The sequence below is a fragment of the Pelecanus crispus genome, chromosome 6, assembly GCF_030463565.1.
Source record: "Pelecanus crispus isolate bPelCri1 chromosome 6, bPelCri1.pri, whole genome shotgun sequence".
Taxonomy (NCBI): Eukaryota; Metazoa; Chordata; class Aves; order Pelecaniformes; family Pelecanidae; genus Pelecanus; species Pelecanus crispus.
Window position 1 is genome coordinate 64168709 of NC_134648.1, and position 14269 is coordinate 64182977.

The window sequence follows — 14269 nt, forward strand, 5'->3', positions numbered from 1 at the left end:
CCATTCCAAAAGAAATATTGGGCATTGTAGGCTTAATTCTAAAGAAATGACCATGCACAGAAGATGCCCAAAAAGGGTAGGCTTGTCTAGGCACATCAGAGACAGGATTCTGTGGGTGGTAGTTCAATCCAGTTTTGTTCCCAGAAAGCTTCAGTTCTCTTCTAGCTTCTGCCACCACCCCTGCATTTACTCTTGCTCTGCCCCAGTCCTGCCTTGACTGCATGGTATCATTCTGCTTCCTAATTCTACACAGTCCTGCCGAAGTCCTTCAGCCCCCTAATTGTCCTGTCTGAGCCCTTTTTACAGTACTACAGCATCTCAAGAAACTATAAGGTGGAGAAGGCAGTGACCTAAGACATGAATGTATAAATAAAAAAAAGATGATCTTGTCCAATCTGCTGAGAGTTTAGAGCAGTGGTATAAGACCATTAATCTTCTGGTGTTTCTTTCTGTTGCAGGGTGGGAACAACGCAGGCCATACTGTGGTTGTTGATGGGAAAGAATATGATTTTCACCTATTTCCTAGTGGCATCATTAATCCAAAGGCAATTTCTTTTATTGGTAAGACAATTTTGGAACTTAATAAAATAACATTACACGGTGGGTAGCTGCAACCATAGTTTATAGTAGCAAAGAAAGAAAAACGTATAGGTGACTGTCAGTCAGATTTGCTTTAGCTGTAGCTGTTTGTCTTTTATTTCACTGCTGCTTTAACATGAAGAGTTATTGTATGTTCAGTGTCAGTTTAGTGTCTGCTACTAGAAAACTGAAAGTAAGAACCCCCTCTTTCTATCATGTTGCTCTTTCTTATACTTTATGGTACAAGTTCGGATCCCACTCTCTGCTTGCACGCTCCTTTTGTACTTTCAGAAATATAAATGCTATTCTTTGAGGACACAAAACCCAGCACTTAGGCTAAATAAATTATATCATTTATCTCTGGCACCTTTTTACTGACTTTCCAGAAATAGGCCCCAGGATACAGGGCTCTGCTTGAATGGTCATCATCCAGTCTCCTTTTTGTTCACAATATTAGCTGTTTAAGGTGATGTTGTATTTCACTGTAAAGATATTTGATGCAAATGGCATCATAAAAAAGTTTGCACTGCTTACTGGACATTAAACTCATATTTAAGGGATAGACAAAGTTAAGCCTTTTACTTGTCCAAAATTATGATTCTTTCTAACAGAAAAAATGTATACAGACTGTGCAAGAAATGAGTGTAAGTTTTAGTGAGTCATGGAACTGTAGTTGCATTTTTCTTCCATTGGATAATTTCCAAATGGATGAGTGAAATATACGAAACATATTTTTTCTCTCTGCTAAATATGATGTATTGTCTTGCTTTCCACTTTACTCCCTTGTCAGTTAGTAAAGACTATAACTTAAGGTATCCTAAATTTAGGCTGAGACGGGCTCTTGCAGATATTTCTGATGTTCCCAAGAAGGAAGCAGCAGCTGTTTCCAGCCCACTACATCAGTAATCCTCCACGTCTCATCAGTTATGCTTTGTATTGCTTGTGGATTTCATGTTGTAGCTCAAAAGCAGGGAGAAGGCATTGGTAATGTATCACAGCACTAGTTTGAGCTGCGTTTAAAACAAATAAGTAAATATTGAAGAAATTTTAAATACTGTCATGCAGACTTCTCAGTGTTGTAAGGCCATGGGCTTCTTTGAGCTTTTACCAGTGAACAATTGAGGCTGAAGTCGTGGTGCAAAGTTCACCACAAACAAAGACAAGAATCCGCTTACCTCAGCTGGCTTCGGAGCAGGCCCCGCATTCACATCTGAAACAAGCAAGCTCTGTTTTTTCTGATTTTAGCAGGCTTGTAGCTGCTTACCCAAAATGAGGATTTATCAAAAAACTTCTCAAAATCACTTTGTGAGAAATATGAGAAACTTAGTCTTACTTTCTGAATAAAATTTCAGACAGCAAGTGTTTACATGCCTTACATCCTAAGAATGAGTATTTTATTTCTTGCTTTGAAATAAATCATTTATGTTCCCAAAGGTAATGGAGTGGTTATACATTTACCAGGCCTGTTTGAAGAAGCTGAAAAGAATGAAAAGAAAGGTTTGTATCGAGTAATTTTTAACCTTTCTTTATATTGGCAGCCAGGTGGAGGGGTTTTTTTAAGCCTTTGTTTCTGACCATAAATATTCAGTGCAATAACATTCTGGATTTTATATAATGAGGAAAACAGTATCTAAAATGTTGAATTGAATGTCTGAATAGTCTTCAGACAGATTTTCAAAAGCAATCTTTTCATGGGTTTTCAGGGAGTTTTATGGCATTTGATACCACATTAGATAGAAAATAAAATCCTAAAGTGTGTGGCAAAGCTCCCTTTGACTTGAACTGAGATGATTTAACCCGGAGTTTCTGTGTCCCCATTTCTGTGCCCCAGTGTAAACTCAGTTGGTTCTGCTTTGAGCCAGGCTTTGGACCAGATGACCTTCTAAGGTCCCTTACATCTTAAATTGTTTTATGATTATGTATATATAAATTCTCTATTTTCTGAGCCACAAATGGAGTTTAAGCGATTTATTGTGTAGTGAGTTAAACAAGATTCTTTCCTTAAAATAAGAATTGTGTGTAAGCCACAGCATTCTGGCACTAAGAAGCAGTGAGTATCTTTGTCCATACCAAAATGAGAAAGCTGAAAAATTAAAAAATGATAAAAGTTTGTTAATGAAAACATTGCTGATATTTGATATTTACTTACGTTTTATCCATTTTGTCTACAGTCTTCTTAACAAGAAGCCATATAAACTAGAAGACAGACATAGAAAAACTAAAAGCAAATCTCAAAGTCTGACCAGTCAGCGCAGCTGAAATCCTACTTTTCTTTATATCTTCTGACAGGTTTAAAAGATTGGGAGAAAAGATTGATTATATCAGATAGAGCACATATAGGTAAGTGATGGTTGAAGAAGGGGAAAAACCTCACAAATGATTACTTAGCTCATAGTGTTAAACTACATTATTATTCCACAGAGCAGTCATGTATTTGATCTTATGCGGCTTCTTCATATGTTGTGTATCTGAAGCATAATAGTGGGATTTGTATCCACTAAAGAGTGACGTTTTGCATGTTTTCACAATGTTTAAGGAATACTCGTGCTGTTTTCACATGAGGAGGCCTGTACACTATCAGTGATAACAAAGGCACTTTGTCTTGAAATTATAGATGTCTGTGTTCTAAGGAATGTTTTTCTCCTTTGGTCTCCCACTGTGTCCATTCTGTTGCAGTGTTTGACTTTCACCAGGCAGTAGATGGGCTCCAGGAAGTGCAACGTCAAGCCCAAGAAGGAAAAAAGTAAATATTTTCAGCACCTTCATTTCATTAATAATTATGCAAATTTGAAAAACCGGTGTAATTTTGGAAAACAGAAATGCAATGTATGTCTGAAGAGCCTTGCTAATGTTACTGATTCTGTGACTGCTTATGTTAGTGAACAGACTCTGAGGTATTACTGAAAAGACAGGGTATGAATTCTTACATATTTCCATTTTCCAGTTCTGTGCAACATATAGAGACATTTTGAAATTCCTACCAAATCCTAAAACCCATTTCCATTAAAATGATGTTTCCCGTCCAGTTTGATACTGGACTAGTGATGCTCTTTTGACTCAGGTCTGAAGTGTTGGTGCGATTAGGTTCCACACTTGTAATCATTTATTAGGTATTCACTTAGACTTCATGGAGATATTAGTTTCTATTTCAGTTTTAATCTTACACTTTAATATGTAACTATTCATACTTTGTTATTCTGGTTTCTGAAAGAACAAAGGTTTATGTGAACACTGTTTTTCTCTGTTAGTCTTATTAGTTTTTGATCCCATTGGACAATTTCAGCCAAACTTAACATACAAAGAGAGATCTCAAAATTACTGTATTTCTAAAATGCACATTAAAATAGGCAGGTAGGGAAACTGCTTCATTCTATCCTCATCAAGAGAAAGGCTGCAGCAACAGTTCATAGGGACAGAGCTGGTACGAATAATGCCAAAGCCATAGGAAACCAGTTTGATCGCTCGCAGAACTGGTTGTTGTTTACAACTACAGACAGTGCTGCAACTGTGAAAATGTGAAAATGACATTTGTTTCCTATTTGTGGGAAGGAATGTAGTGGTACCACAAGATAGTATAGTAACCATTATTACTATATAATATATGTATATACACACATAGTTTCAGCTAAGCTTGTCTCAGCCAGACTCAAGACTTAATGCTTTACCACATACCATATTAGCAATATTTATGCAAATCCACTGAAGCATGAAAGTTGCTATATATTTATTATTATAGAACTTTAGTCTTTTTTTATGTCTCGGATCTTCTGCCCAGTATATGGTATACTGAAGAGCTTTAACAAAATTACTTAGCATAAAGCATATTTTTGCATATATTTATACATGTGTGGGGGCTTTCTTTTTAATTAGTATTGGCACAACAAAGAAGGGGATTGGACCAACATATTCTTCCAAAGCTGCACGAACAGGCCTTCGAATTTGTGACCTCCTTTCTGATTTTGATGAATTTTCTTCAAGGTACGACTATTTTAATTTCCAAATAATATGTTAGAGTGATACATTTTGGGTGACAGATTTGCTTTTAAGGAGATGTTTTTAAATATGTGTCTGAATTTTGTATATAAGTTGTCTAGAAGGAGAAGAAAACTGGAAAAAATGTGTGTGTATATTTCCTGTACTTCACAGAGTTTCTCGTCATTTAAAATGTAATTTTGTACATTGGGACATGCACTGATTGAGGTATCGAAGTTCTGGGTATTTTTTCCCTACAGCTCTCAGTATACTGTGTATAAGATAAGCTGAGTTCTTGCCAAAGGTTCTATGAACAGTAACTCAAAGACTGTTCTTCATAGATACGATTTCAATATTTTACAGATTTAAAAATCTGGCGCAACAATACAAGTCAATGTTTCCCACATTGGAAATAGATATCGAAGGACAATTGAAAAAGCTAAAGGTAAGGAGTTAACACTTGTATTATTTGTTCAGCTTCAGGGAAAGCACAGAAGAAAATAGTAATATTTATTTTAACTAAAAAAGTAAAAATTAAGTGTACCAGAACTACTACTTATTAAATAAATTAATTTATTTAAATGAAAAATGCATATCTTCATAATTATAAAACATTTTAATAAGGAGTAGCTATGCTTTTTAATAGAATGTTCTCTTATTGTGGACATTAAAATAAATTTTGTGGAGGATTTAATTCTCCTATAATATTTTACTTTCTTGACATAGAATAACTGTTGTATTAAAGTAGCCAGGAGAATGCAGGGTGACACTTGCAGTTAGCATCTCCAGCCATGACTGATCTAGTCTGTCTGAGAGACTTCCATGCTTGAAACACAGCTTCCACTGAAGAATTGTTTGTGCAAGCTGTGTTTCAAGATCCTGGTATTACAAGAAAAATGTCTTTTTATAAATAAATTCAGAAGAGCCACTGGTAAAACATCTTCTTTCATGAATATGCAAGAAAAGAGGATGCTAAAAAAAAATCTCTTACCTTTCCCAAGTTTTGTCTGGTACTTGTTCAGAGCTGACACCCTACCTTTTAAAGATATTTTTTAATATTTGTGAGTAGTGATTTTTTTTTTTTTCTTTTGGAGCTTGCACTGTTTCTAAGTCCCACTCTCACTGTGTCTAGACTATAGACACACTATATACAGACTATATCAACAAAGTGTGGTAGGTATGCAAGACTTCTGTGAATAGAAATGGTACAGAAATTATGGCATTCTAAGGCCATAACAACTTGTGTTTTCTTATGTGAGTCGTTCAATAAATTGGTTTGTTTTCAATAGAATAAAAGCTAATGGTTGTACTTATCAGGTAAAACACAGTTACTGAAGCTGGTGTGTTAGGGCTATCTGTATGTTTCGTGTTTCAAAAGTGAACACAGTGTTCCCTGCTTCCAGCCATTGTCGGGGGAAGCTGATATTTCTACTCAAATTTGCAGGGATATGCTGAAAAAATAAGACCCATGGTTCGAGATGGCGTGTATTTTATGTATGAAGCTCTTCATGGCTCCCCAAAGAAGATTCTTGTTGAAGGAGCCAATGCAGCATTACTTGATATTGACTTCGGTGAGTTAAATTTTAACTCAATTCCTGAGAGATTAGTTTTATTTTGATTTGTGTTTATATCTGCTTTGCAAACAGCAGGAAAATCAAGAAACAAAACAGTCTTTCCTTTAATAGGAACAGATCTCCCAAGAGTAAAGCACAGTAAGCCAGAGATTGTATCATAACAGGATTAAGTACTTTGGGTTTAAATACTGATTTTTTTACTGAAGTTTATTCCAGTGGAGTTAAATTTCACTCCACATATTCTTGTCTTTATTACTTCTAAATGTGTGTGCACGTTGCCACACATTCTAGGTAGGCATTGCATTGCTGCTGAGATAATTCCTCTGCAATGGAGGGAGGATTAAACTGGTGCAGATAACCTGTAAGTCTAGGTTCTTCAGTTGATCTCTGCTCTGCTCTCTTACGAAAAGCCTAATTAAACCACTCGGGTCTCCATGAACATGAAATGAAGAAGCGGAGAGGTGCTCCAATCCAGAGTCACAGTGTAGAGATCATGAATAACCTCTTAAGACTTAGAAAATTTGCTGCAGATACTCAGAGCTACTTGCGTAGAGCATTGGGAATGTCAGACTGTGACCTTTATACCAGGCTCTCCGTGGATGTTGCGGAAATACTTTCTGTGATACACAGGACAGTGAAAAAAGCTTTACACGGCAGCAGCATCCTATAATAGATCCAGTGCCTAATGGAAGTAGTATTGAGATGCTTTTAAATTGCTCCCTTGTGGGCAATCCTCACAGTGAAAGTTGCAAAGGATGAATGCAGAAAAGCTTATGCATTGGAACAGATTGCACATACTGGATACCTCCTTAAGTATAAGAAAGTAGTATATTTTCTTATTTGTCTGCGTGAACTTCTTGTTCACTAATAATATACTTATACAAATTACCAGGATAAGTCAGCTATTTGAGCAGAAAAAATCCTTCATTTTGAGGGGTTTCTGTGGAGCTTTGGAAATCTAAATACACATTATTCACTACAGGAGGAAGCAATTTTGGGAAGAACAGCTTAATTTGTTCTCTTAAAAGCAAAATGGGGACATGTAGTAAGAAGAATTTGCCCTGCTCTTTGGCTGCTATTTCAGTTTAGCTTTAAAGCCAAACATACAGTTGAAAATCTCCTTTGAACTCATAAAGGAAAGTCAGTCTGTTTCTTATCATTGCTGAAACAGGGTTGTGCTGTTGTGTTTCTCTGACAGGCACGTATCCTTTCGTGACTTCATCGAACTGCACCGTAGGTGGTGTGTGCACCGGGCTTGGTGTTCCTCCCCAGCATGTCGGTGATGTGTATGGTGTGGTGAAGGCGTATACTACTCGGGTGGGAATTGGAGCCTTCCCCACTGAGCAGATTAATGTAGGTTTAATGTTACAAAATGCAATATATACAGTTGCCAAAAAATAAGGTGAATGGAATTAGGAAAGGGTTTACCAACGACAAATAAGCACCATAATAATAACAACGCCAAGCAATCGCACTCAAGAAGAGAGGAGAATTACATTATAAACTTAAGGTATTTTTCTTCAGAGGAGAGAAACAGGAGTGTGGTCATGTTATACTACAGTGATCACGCTTCTGTTGTAATGAATGATGTGAAAACAAATTTCATCATTTTACATAATACCATGAGCTGCATTTCAGTGGTTAGAGTTTGTTGTCAACTGGAACTGTCAGTGCATCACAGGAAAGTTTAAATTACAAGATACAACTTCTGTGCTTAACAGCCTGTGTTCTGTGTGATTTATAGAATAAATGTGGTGTGTGTGTCAGCCAGTCATGCACAAATTGATCAATAAAAAGAAGGGGAGAGATTTTGATTCTTTTAAACTGTCTATTGTATTTTCCTTATCAAGAAACTAGAAAGCTCAGGGTATTGATTATGAGCTATGCACAAGCAATCTCTAGGTCAGTGATCCAAATCTAATTTATGGATTTAGTCACTAAAATCCTTTCTCTAATGGCTCAGTTGGTGATATCCTTTAGTTTTATGAATCATGAGCATACAAGTTTCTTTCATCTTCATTTTTAACACATTATAAACGCTGCCAGCCCAAAGGGGGGTAGTTGGCAGTCTCATACTGGGGTAGAACCTAGAAGCCGTAGGCATGGCCAAGGAGTCTGACCTAGACATTGTACAAGCATTGATCTTGTCCCAAGCATTTACAGTCTTGCCCCCAAAAACAATAGATGCCAAAAGCCCAGATGAAGAAAGTAAATGCAAACAAAATTAAAACCAGGGCTGAACTGTCAAGGAAATCTTCCTCTCAGATGAAGAAGGAAGAAAAGTGTCTCCTTGGAGCATGAAATAGTCATACTAAATAAGTATTTTGGAAATGCTAGTGATTGAAATACAAAAATCCTGTGTATGAGGGGCTTTATTCTCCGCCTTAGTTCTCTCCTAATAAAACTTAATTGTTTTTTTCTTTTTTTCCTACAAAAAAAGCTTTGAACAACTATATTTTCATTGCTATTTGTCTTTATTTGTTTACATTTGTTTCCCTGCTGTTTTTCAGTGAAATACCATCAGCATTCTTTCTGTATTCTTTTAGGAAATTGGAGATCTTTTACAGTCCCGTGGCCATGAATGGGGAGTAACTACAGGCAGAAAGAGACGCTGTGGCTGGTTAGATCTTGTCATTTTGAAATATGCTCATATGATCAACGGATTCACTGCGTAAGCATCACAGATTTTGCGCTACATTTGGAAGTGATAATTTTGTGCTTCACAGAATAAATATGTAGGTAACGTTAATATAAGTCCAGTAAAATGTTACATTTTAAGCAATAAAATAATTCACAATGGGCTACTGAGAATTGTCTTAATGCTAATAATAATCTAATTCCTTTGACTTTTTTTTTCGAATCAAGTGATTTGACATCATAGCAGTGATTTTTTTTCATATGTCTTTTCACTTTGCTTACATCAGATGGCCAGTGCAGATTGGATCAATGTATCAGTTTTCTATCAGTTTGCTCTAGTGTTCTTGATCAGTGCTTTCATACTGACTTATGTCGTGATCTAAAACACGGTGGTTTTGAGCTTTGGTTGACTCTAGTGGATTATACCTGTAGGACCAGTTCTGCACCATTTGGAACCACTACCTCTTGAAGTGAAATAAGGGGAATGACACAAAGCATACAACAACTGGCACAGCTTTCATTCCGGTCCTGACAGGTTCATTTATTTACAAAGATGTAGCCTAATATTGTATTATAAGTTCTGCATTTAATGGGCTGAGTTTTATTTTCTTTGGGACTAAGTAACTTACTTGGTTGATAAATTATTTTATAATTCAAAATACATATTAAATTGGCATTTTAAAGGAAAAGTGGCTGTTTAAGGGAACTGTTCATAATGCCATCAAGCTAGCTTATGTCTAATGCTAAAATGCTAGTAACTGTCACAACCCGTTACTTTATAACTATTTACCAATCTATTTTCAGCAGAAGTTGCAAAAGTTTTGTTACAGTTTTGTTCATGTAAAGTGCAGTCTGACTCATGCATTCAAGTAAACTTGTTCATATATGCAAACACATGATCCCAGGCATTTTAATATCTTACAAACTGAGAATTAATGTTGTTTATGCTACTAGTGTTACAAAGGAACAATGTTTTGTTCATTAATTTATCAGAAGGGTTTTTTAGAATTTTTTTTTTTTTTTACTTGGATTTATATTTTGCTTTAACTCACACAGCCCTAGTTTATGTGGAAATAGTATTAGGAAGGCATTATGTTTCCTTCCATTTCAGTTCTATACAATTACTGCACTTCTGTCAACAAAACTATGCCATCTCTGGTAACTGTGACAGTTAAAAAACATGGGGAGATAAAAACTTCAAAAAAGTTGAAGAACTGGCTCTGTGCTGCTTCCTTCCCAAAAGGTCTTTTAATTTAATCATTGCATTCATTGTATGCTTACGGGGCACACATAGCATGGACTGTTATGCACATACCTGTCTAAATCCTTAGCTACTCATATTTTTACCAAGCAAGGTCTGGCATATTGTTTCTAGAGAATTTGACTAGTTTTAAAATGCAGTTTTATTCTGATGAGTCTTCTTGAGGTTCCATTTTTGTGTTCCAGTGTGTTCATTCAAAAGATGAAAAAGGTTCGTTAAACTGACAACACTGATAGCACAGCCCAGCACTGAAAGTCAGGCTGGGACCTTTTCTAGTGAACTGTATATGTGCTTTTAGTAGCCAGATTACGCTTGTGAAGTCTGTTTTAAAAGTCTAATTTGGTAAATAAGTCTGTCTTATAGTTGTTGTGAATCAGTAGGAATCACAGAAATAATCACTAGTAGTGACATAAAGTGACATCCGTCATACACGCCCAAACCAAGTCCAGTACGTGCCACTTGGCATAGTCAGCTTGCATTTTCATGCGCTGAACTGAACACTGTGCACCTGTATGAGCAACCAAGCATTTGGAAATGTGTCTTAGTAACTCAGCCATGTATTCGTCTGAGAGGCGTGAATACAGTTAACAGTGTGTTCATAGTTTAATATATTTGTGTATTTCTGCTTTCTGGGTTGCCTGAGCTGGATTTGTGAATACAAAACTAGAAAGAAAAGAACAGAAAAAAAGACAGGTGGAAAGTATTAAAGAGGAGATTCATCATGTGTGTAACTCTAACCAATGTTTTTCTATACAGTTTGGCATTAACAAAACTGGATATTCTTGATGTCCTTGATGAGATTAAAATTGGTGTTGCTTACAAATTGGGTGGAAAAAGAATACCATATTTTCCAGGTATGTTGTTAAATATCTATGTTCATTTTTCTCTTTCCTACCTGTTAAGTCATACCCGTTGGGAAAGACTGTTTGCTTTTTAAAATCAGGCTTGATTTCTTCTTTGCTAGACCTTCTGTAGAAATTTGCAGAACTGTGATATCAGTGTAAAGACTACTGTATCAGTATATTGGCATTTTCTAGTCATCTTGCATCTATATGTATGATGACAATGAGTTCGGAGCAAATAAAATCTTGTGTTAGGGTCTCTATGTCTTTTCCCACTAGATTTTTTTATTGACAACGCAAGGGGTCTGAAAGTCAGCAAGATTCAAGTCAGTAACTATGTATCATTGGCAATAACCTTTAATGAAGTAAAGTAAAAATAAAATCAGTGCTTAAGCTGTGCAAAAATAAGATGGATACAAGCAGAATAAAGCTTCTTATGGGCTACCGTCATGGAAATAATTAACAGCAACAAAATTGTGGTTTATAAAAATATACATTGCCTCATGAATGTGCTTCATGTTAAAATTTTTAAGATGTAATAATACATAATTTTTGTACATTAACGATGTTTTCAAGATACCTGCAACAGTCTGTGCCAAGATGAGGGGTTTGTTCTGTTGAGATGGGGGATTCTGGAGGCACAGGGAGGGCTGGCAGCAGCCAGCTTTCCCACCACTGATAGCAGTTGCTTGCTATGGACAGTAGCACAGTGAGAATTCCAGTGCGGAAAGGCTTGCAGATGTCTAAGTTTTTAGCAAGCCTGATCTAACCCTGTTCCATGAAGGTAAAAATTTTTGAGAAAGTCATGCCTTGTCTACGGGAGGACTTCTGTTTTATTATGTGCAAATCCGAACCAAAAAGTGGAACTACTGTAAACTTGAAATAATTTGTTTCCTTAAAAATACTTGTAGTCTTCTGACAACATAGAGAGCATCCTAAGGTTTTGACAAGAGGAAACTGGATTACTGGATCCTCTTGAATCAGAGTTATCTTCCTAAGTAACAGAAATTAATCTAAATTAAGAATAAATGAATTAAACCAGTAGAAATACTGGTTGGTTTTTTTTACTTATCAGATTTTAAATGTTATTAAAAGACTTTTGTTGGTCAAGAATCATGGGTGTGTTCTTTTAAGGTGGAGCAGTTAAAATCAACTGTGATAAAAATTGTTCTCTCACAGCTAATCAGGAGATACTACAGAAGGTGGAAGTAGAGTATGAAACAATGCCTGGGTGGAAGACTGACACAACTGGTGCACGAAAATGGGAGGACCTCCCACCCAAGGCCCAGAACTACATCCGCTGTGTGGAAAACCATGTTGGAGTGCCAGGTAAATCTTTCTGTAGGTGTACATATGAGGATGCCACAGCCGACAGGACAGGTCTGTAAAAGCGCTCAATTCATCGGTCAGGGAGTGGCTTGATTTGAGCAGGAAGCAATGGAAGTACCTGTGGTTGGGCTGATGATGGTAAATGACAGCTTGCCAAGAAGCAGCAAAGGGTGCTGTTCTGCGGGCAGGTCTGCAGTGTTGCAGAGAGCTCCAGGCTGCTGCTAACAAGGATTTAACTGGAGGGAAGATAAATGTGCATTGTTCTTGGCAAACTGCTGCCTTCTGTCAGTGAAAACTTAGGGATCTTTGCACCATGCTTCAGTGCACAGTTTAATGTCCTGCCTTTACTAACCTCTTCCTTTCACTTTATTTACTTCCTGCACTGCATCCCTATTTGAAGACTTCTCTTTTTTTTTTTTTCTTTTTTTTTTCTCTTCCATACTTACCCACATAAGGAGTTGTGTTGCATAATGGAGACAAGATTGTTTAGCCCAATTCTGCCCCTTTGGAAAAATGAGAATCTTAACTTAGAATCATAGAATGCTTTGGGTTGGAAGGGACCTTGAGAGATCGAGTCCAACCCCCCTGCAGTAAGCAGGGATTGAACCTGTGAACTTGGCATTATTAGCACCGTGTTCTAACCCACTGAGCTAACCCGTGAGCAGTCACTAAAGGTTAAGCCATCGAGTTTTTCCTCAAATCTAATTGCTAGAGCTCTAAAGGTGCCAAGAGCTAGGTGTGGCATCAATGGTGGAGTTTGAAAGGGAATTTCCACAGTAGCAAACTTAGAAAGCTGGCACATATGCTTTTGTTTTCCATAAAGCACCTCAAAGGTCACACCTGGGGAGTGTGAGCTAGTTGCAGCTGTGGCAATTCCAGTATTGTTCATGGATTAGGAGGCATCTGATGGAAGAGCCTGAAACTCGGTTGATGGCTCCGGTGTGTGGTCATGGATGTGTGTGTGGGTGATGGGATATGTAACTAAAGCTCCCCATACTTTATTTCCCTGGTTCTCAGTGTGAAGGCAAGGTGTCTTGGTGGGTTTGATGGCTAAAGGAGACCTACCTACAGTCAGTTCTATCGTATCCATGGGCAATGAAAGCTGTAGTGGAACACTTATAGTATGGTATTTGGGGTGGCTGCTCACACCCATTAAATGTTTTTAATTGCAGCCTTACGTTTAACAATATTATAGCATATGTACATCACTGTTTCCTGGTCCACATCAAGAAAACTTCACAGTCTGACAGAGCTCTCGCTTCCTCTCTGCAGGGATTTAGCTAGACATCCTATCACTCAAGACAGTGACAGTTAAACCTGCAACAAACATGCTTGACCTTCTGTTAGGCCTTCCCTCTGCAGTGCTTTGTGTTTATGGTATGGCTTCATGCTTTCAGACTTCAGTATATTGCACTTACAGTCTGCTAATGCAGCAGGAGTAAAGAGATTTTTTGACAGTAAAACTTCCTAGCATTCTGTTTCAGCATAAAGTTGGCCAGTTCGTAGTAAGTGTAATGAAAGGTGAAAATTATTCAAATTCATTGATTATAATATTTACTCTCAGTAATTGTTTTCTAATAGATGTGTTTTCCTCCCTAGTTAAATGGGTCGGAGTTGGAAAATCAAGAGAGTCCATGATCCAGCTATTCTGAACAGATGAAGAACTTCAGTGATGAGAAGCACAATTTAGCGTTCATCTGTTCCTTACTGCTTCCTCTTTAAATGGAGATGCTATTTAAAACCAACATGTTCTTCTAGGAATTGAATAGAAACAAAACATATATTCTTTGTTATAACATTTTATTTATCTTTTAAGTTCTCAGTAAATTCAGTGTAAAATCTCTTGGTGGCCATCATTAAAAAAAATAAAAATAAAACAGTATTCTTAACAAAATAAGGAAACAATATTTTTTTAAATTTGAGCCATGTTACTATTGAAAAGTATGTTACATCCATATAGAGTTATTTCTTCTTGCTGAAACCAGTATTAGGCCTTTTCCAGCTGTTACTGGGTAACTTTAGAATTGTGAAGCTTGGATTTGTTCTTCAACTTCAAATGTTAAAATGTTTATGTA

At 36.8% G+C, this 14269-nt stretch overlaps 1 protein-coding gene across 2 annotated transcripts in view; it reads left to right on the plus strand.

The window, feature by feature from the left end:
• The window catches only part of ADSS1 (adenylosuccinate synthase 1), a 28545-nt gene extending 14699 nt beyond the window's left edge, over positions 1-13846 (plus strand). The window contains exons 2-14 of one of the 2 annotated variants that reach the window (XM_075712445.1): positions 459-561; positions 2014-2076; positions 2869-2923; positions 3085-3097; positions 3210-3322; positions 4450-4557; positions 4915-4996; positions 5996-6122; positions 7324-7478; positions 8672-8796; positions 10780-10877; positions 12045-12194; positions 13794-13846. In XM_075712445.1, coding sequence (XP_075568560.1) covers positions 459-561; positions 2014-2076; positions 2869-2923; positions 3085-3097; positions 3210-3322; positions 4450-4557; positions 4915-4996; positions 5996-6122; positions 7324-7478; positions 8672-8796; positions 10780-10877; positions 12045-12194; positions 13794-13846 — 1245 coding nt within the window. The remainder of the gene's footprint in view (positions 1-458; positions 562-2013; positions 2077-2868; positions 2924-3084; positions 3098-3209; positions 3323-4449; positions 4558-4914; positions 4997-5995; positions 6123-7323; positions 7479-8671; positions 8797-10779; positions 10878-12044; positions 12195-13793) is intronic. The other variant, XM_075712446.1, reaches the window with a different exon arrangement.
• The last annotated feature ends 423 nt before the right edge of the window (positions 13847-14269 follow it).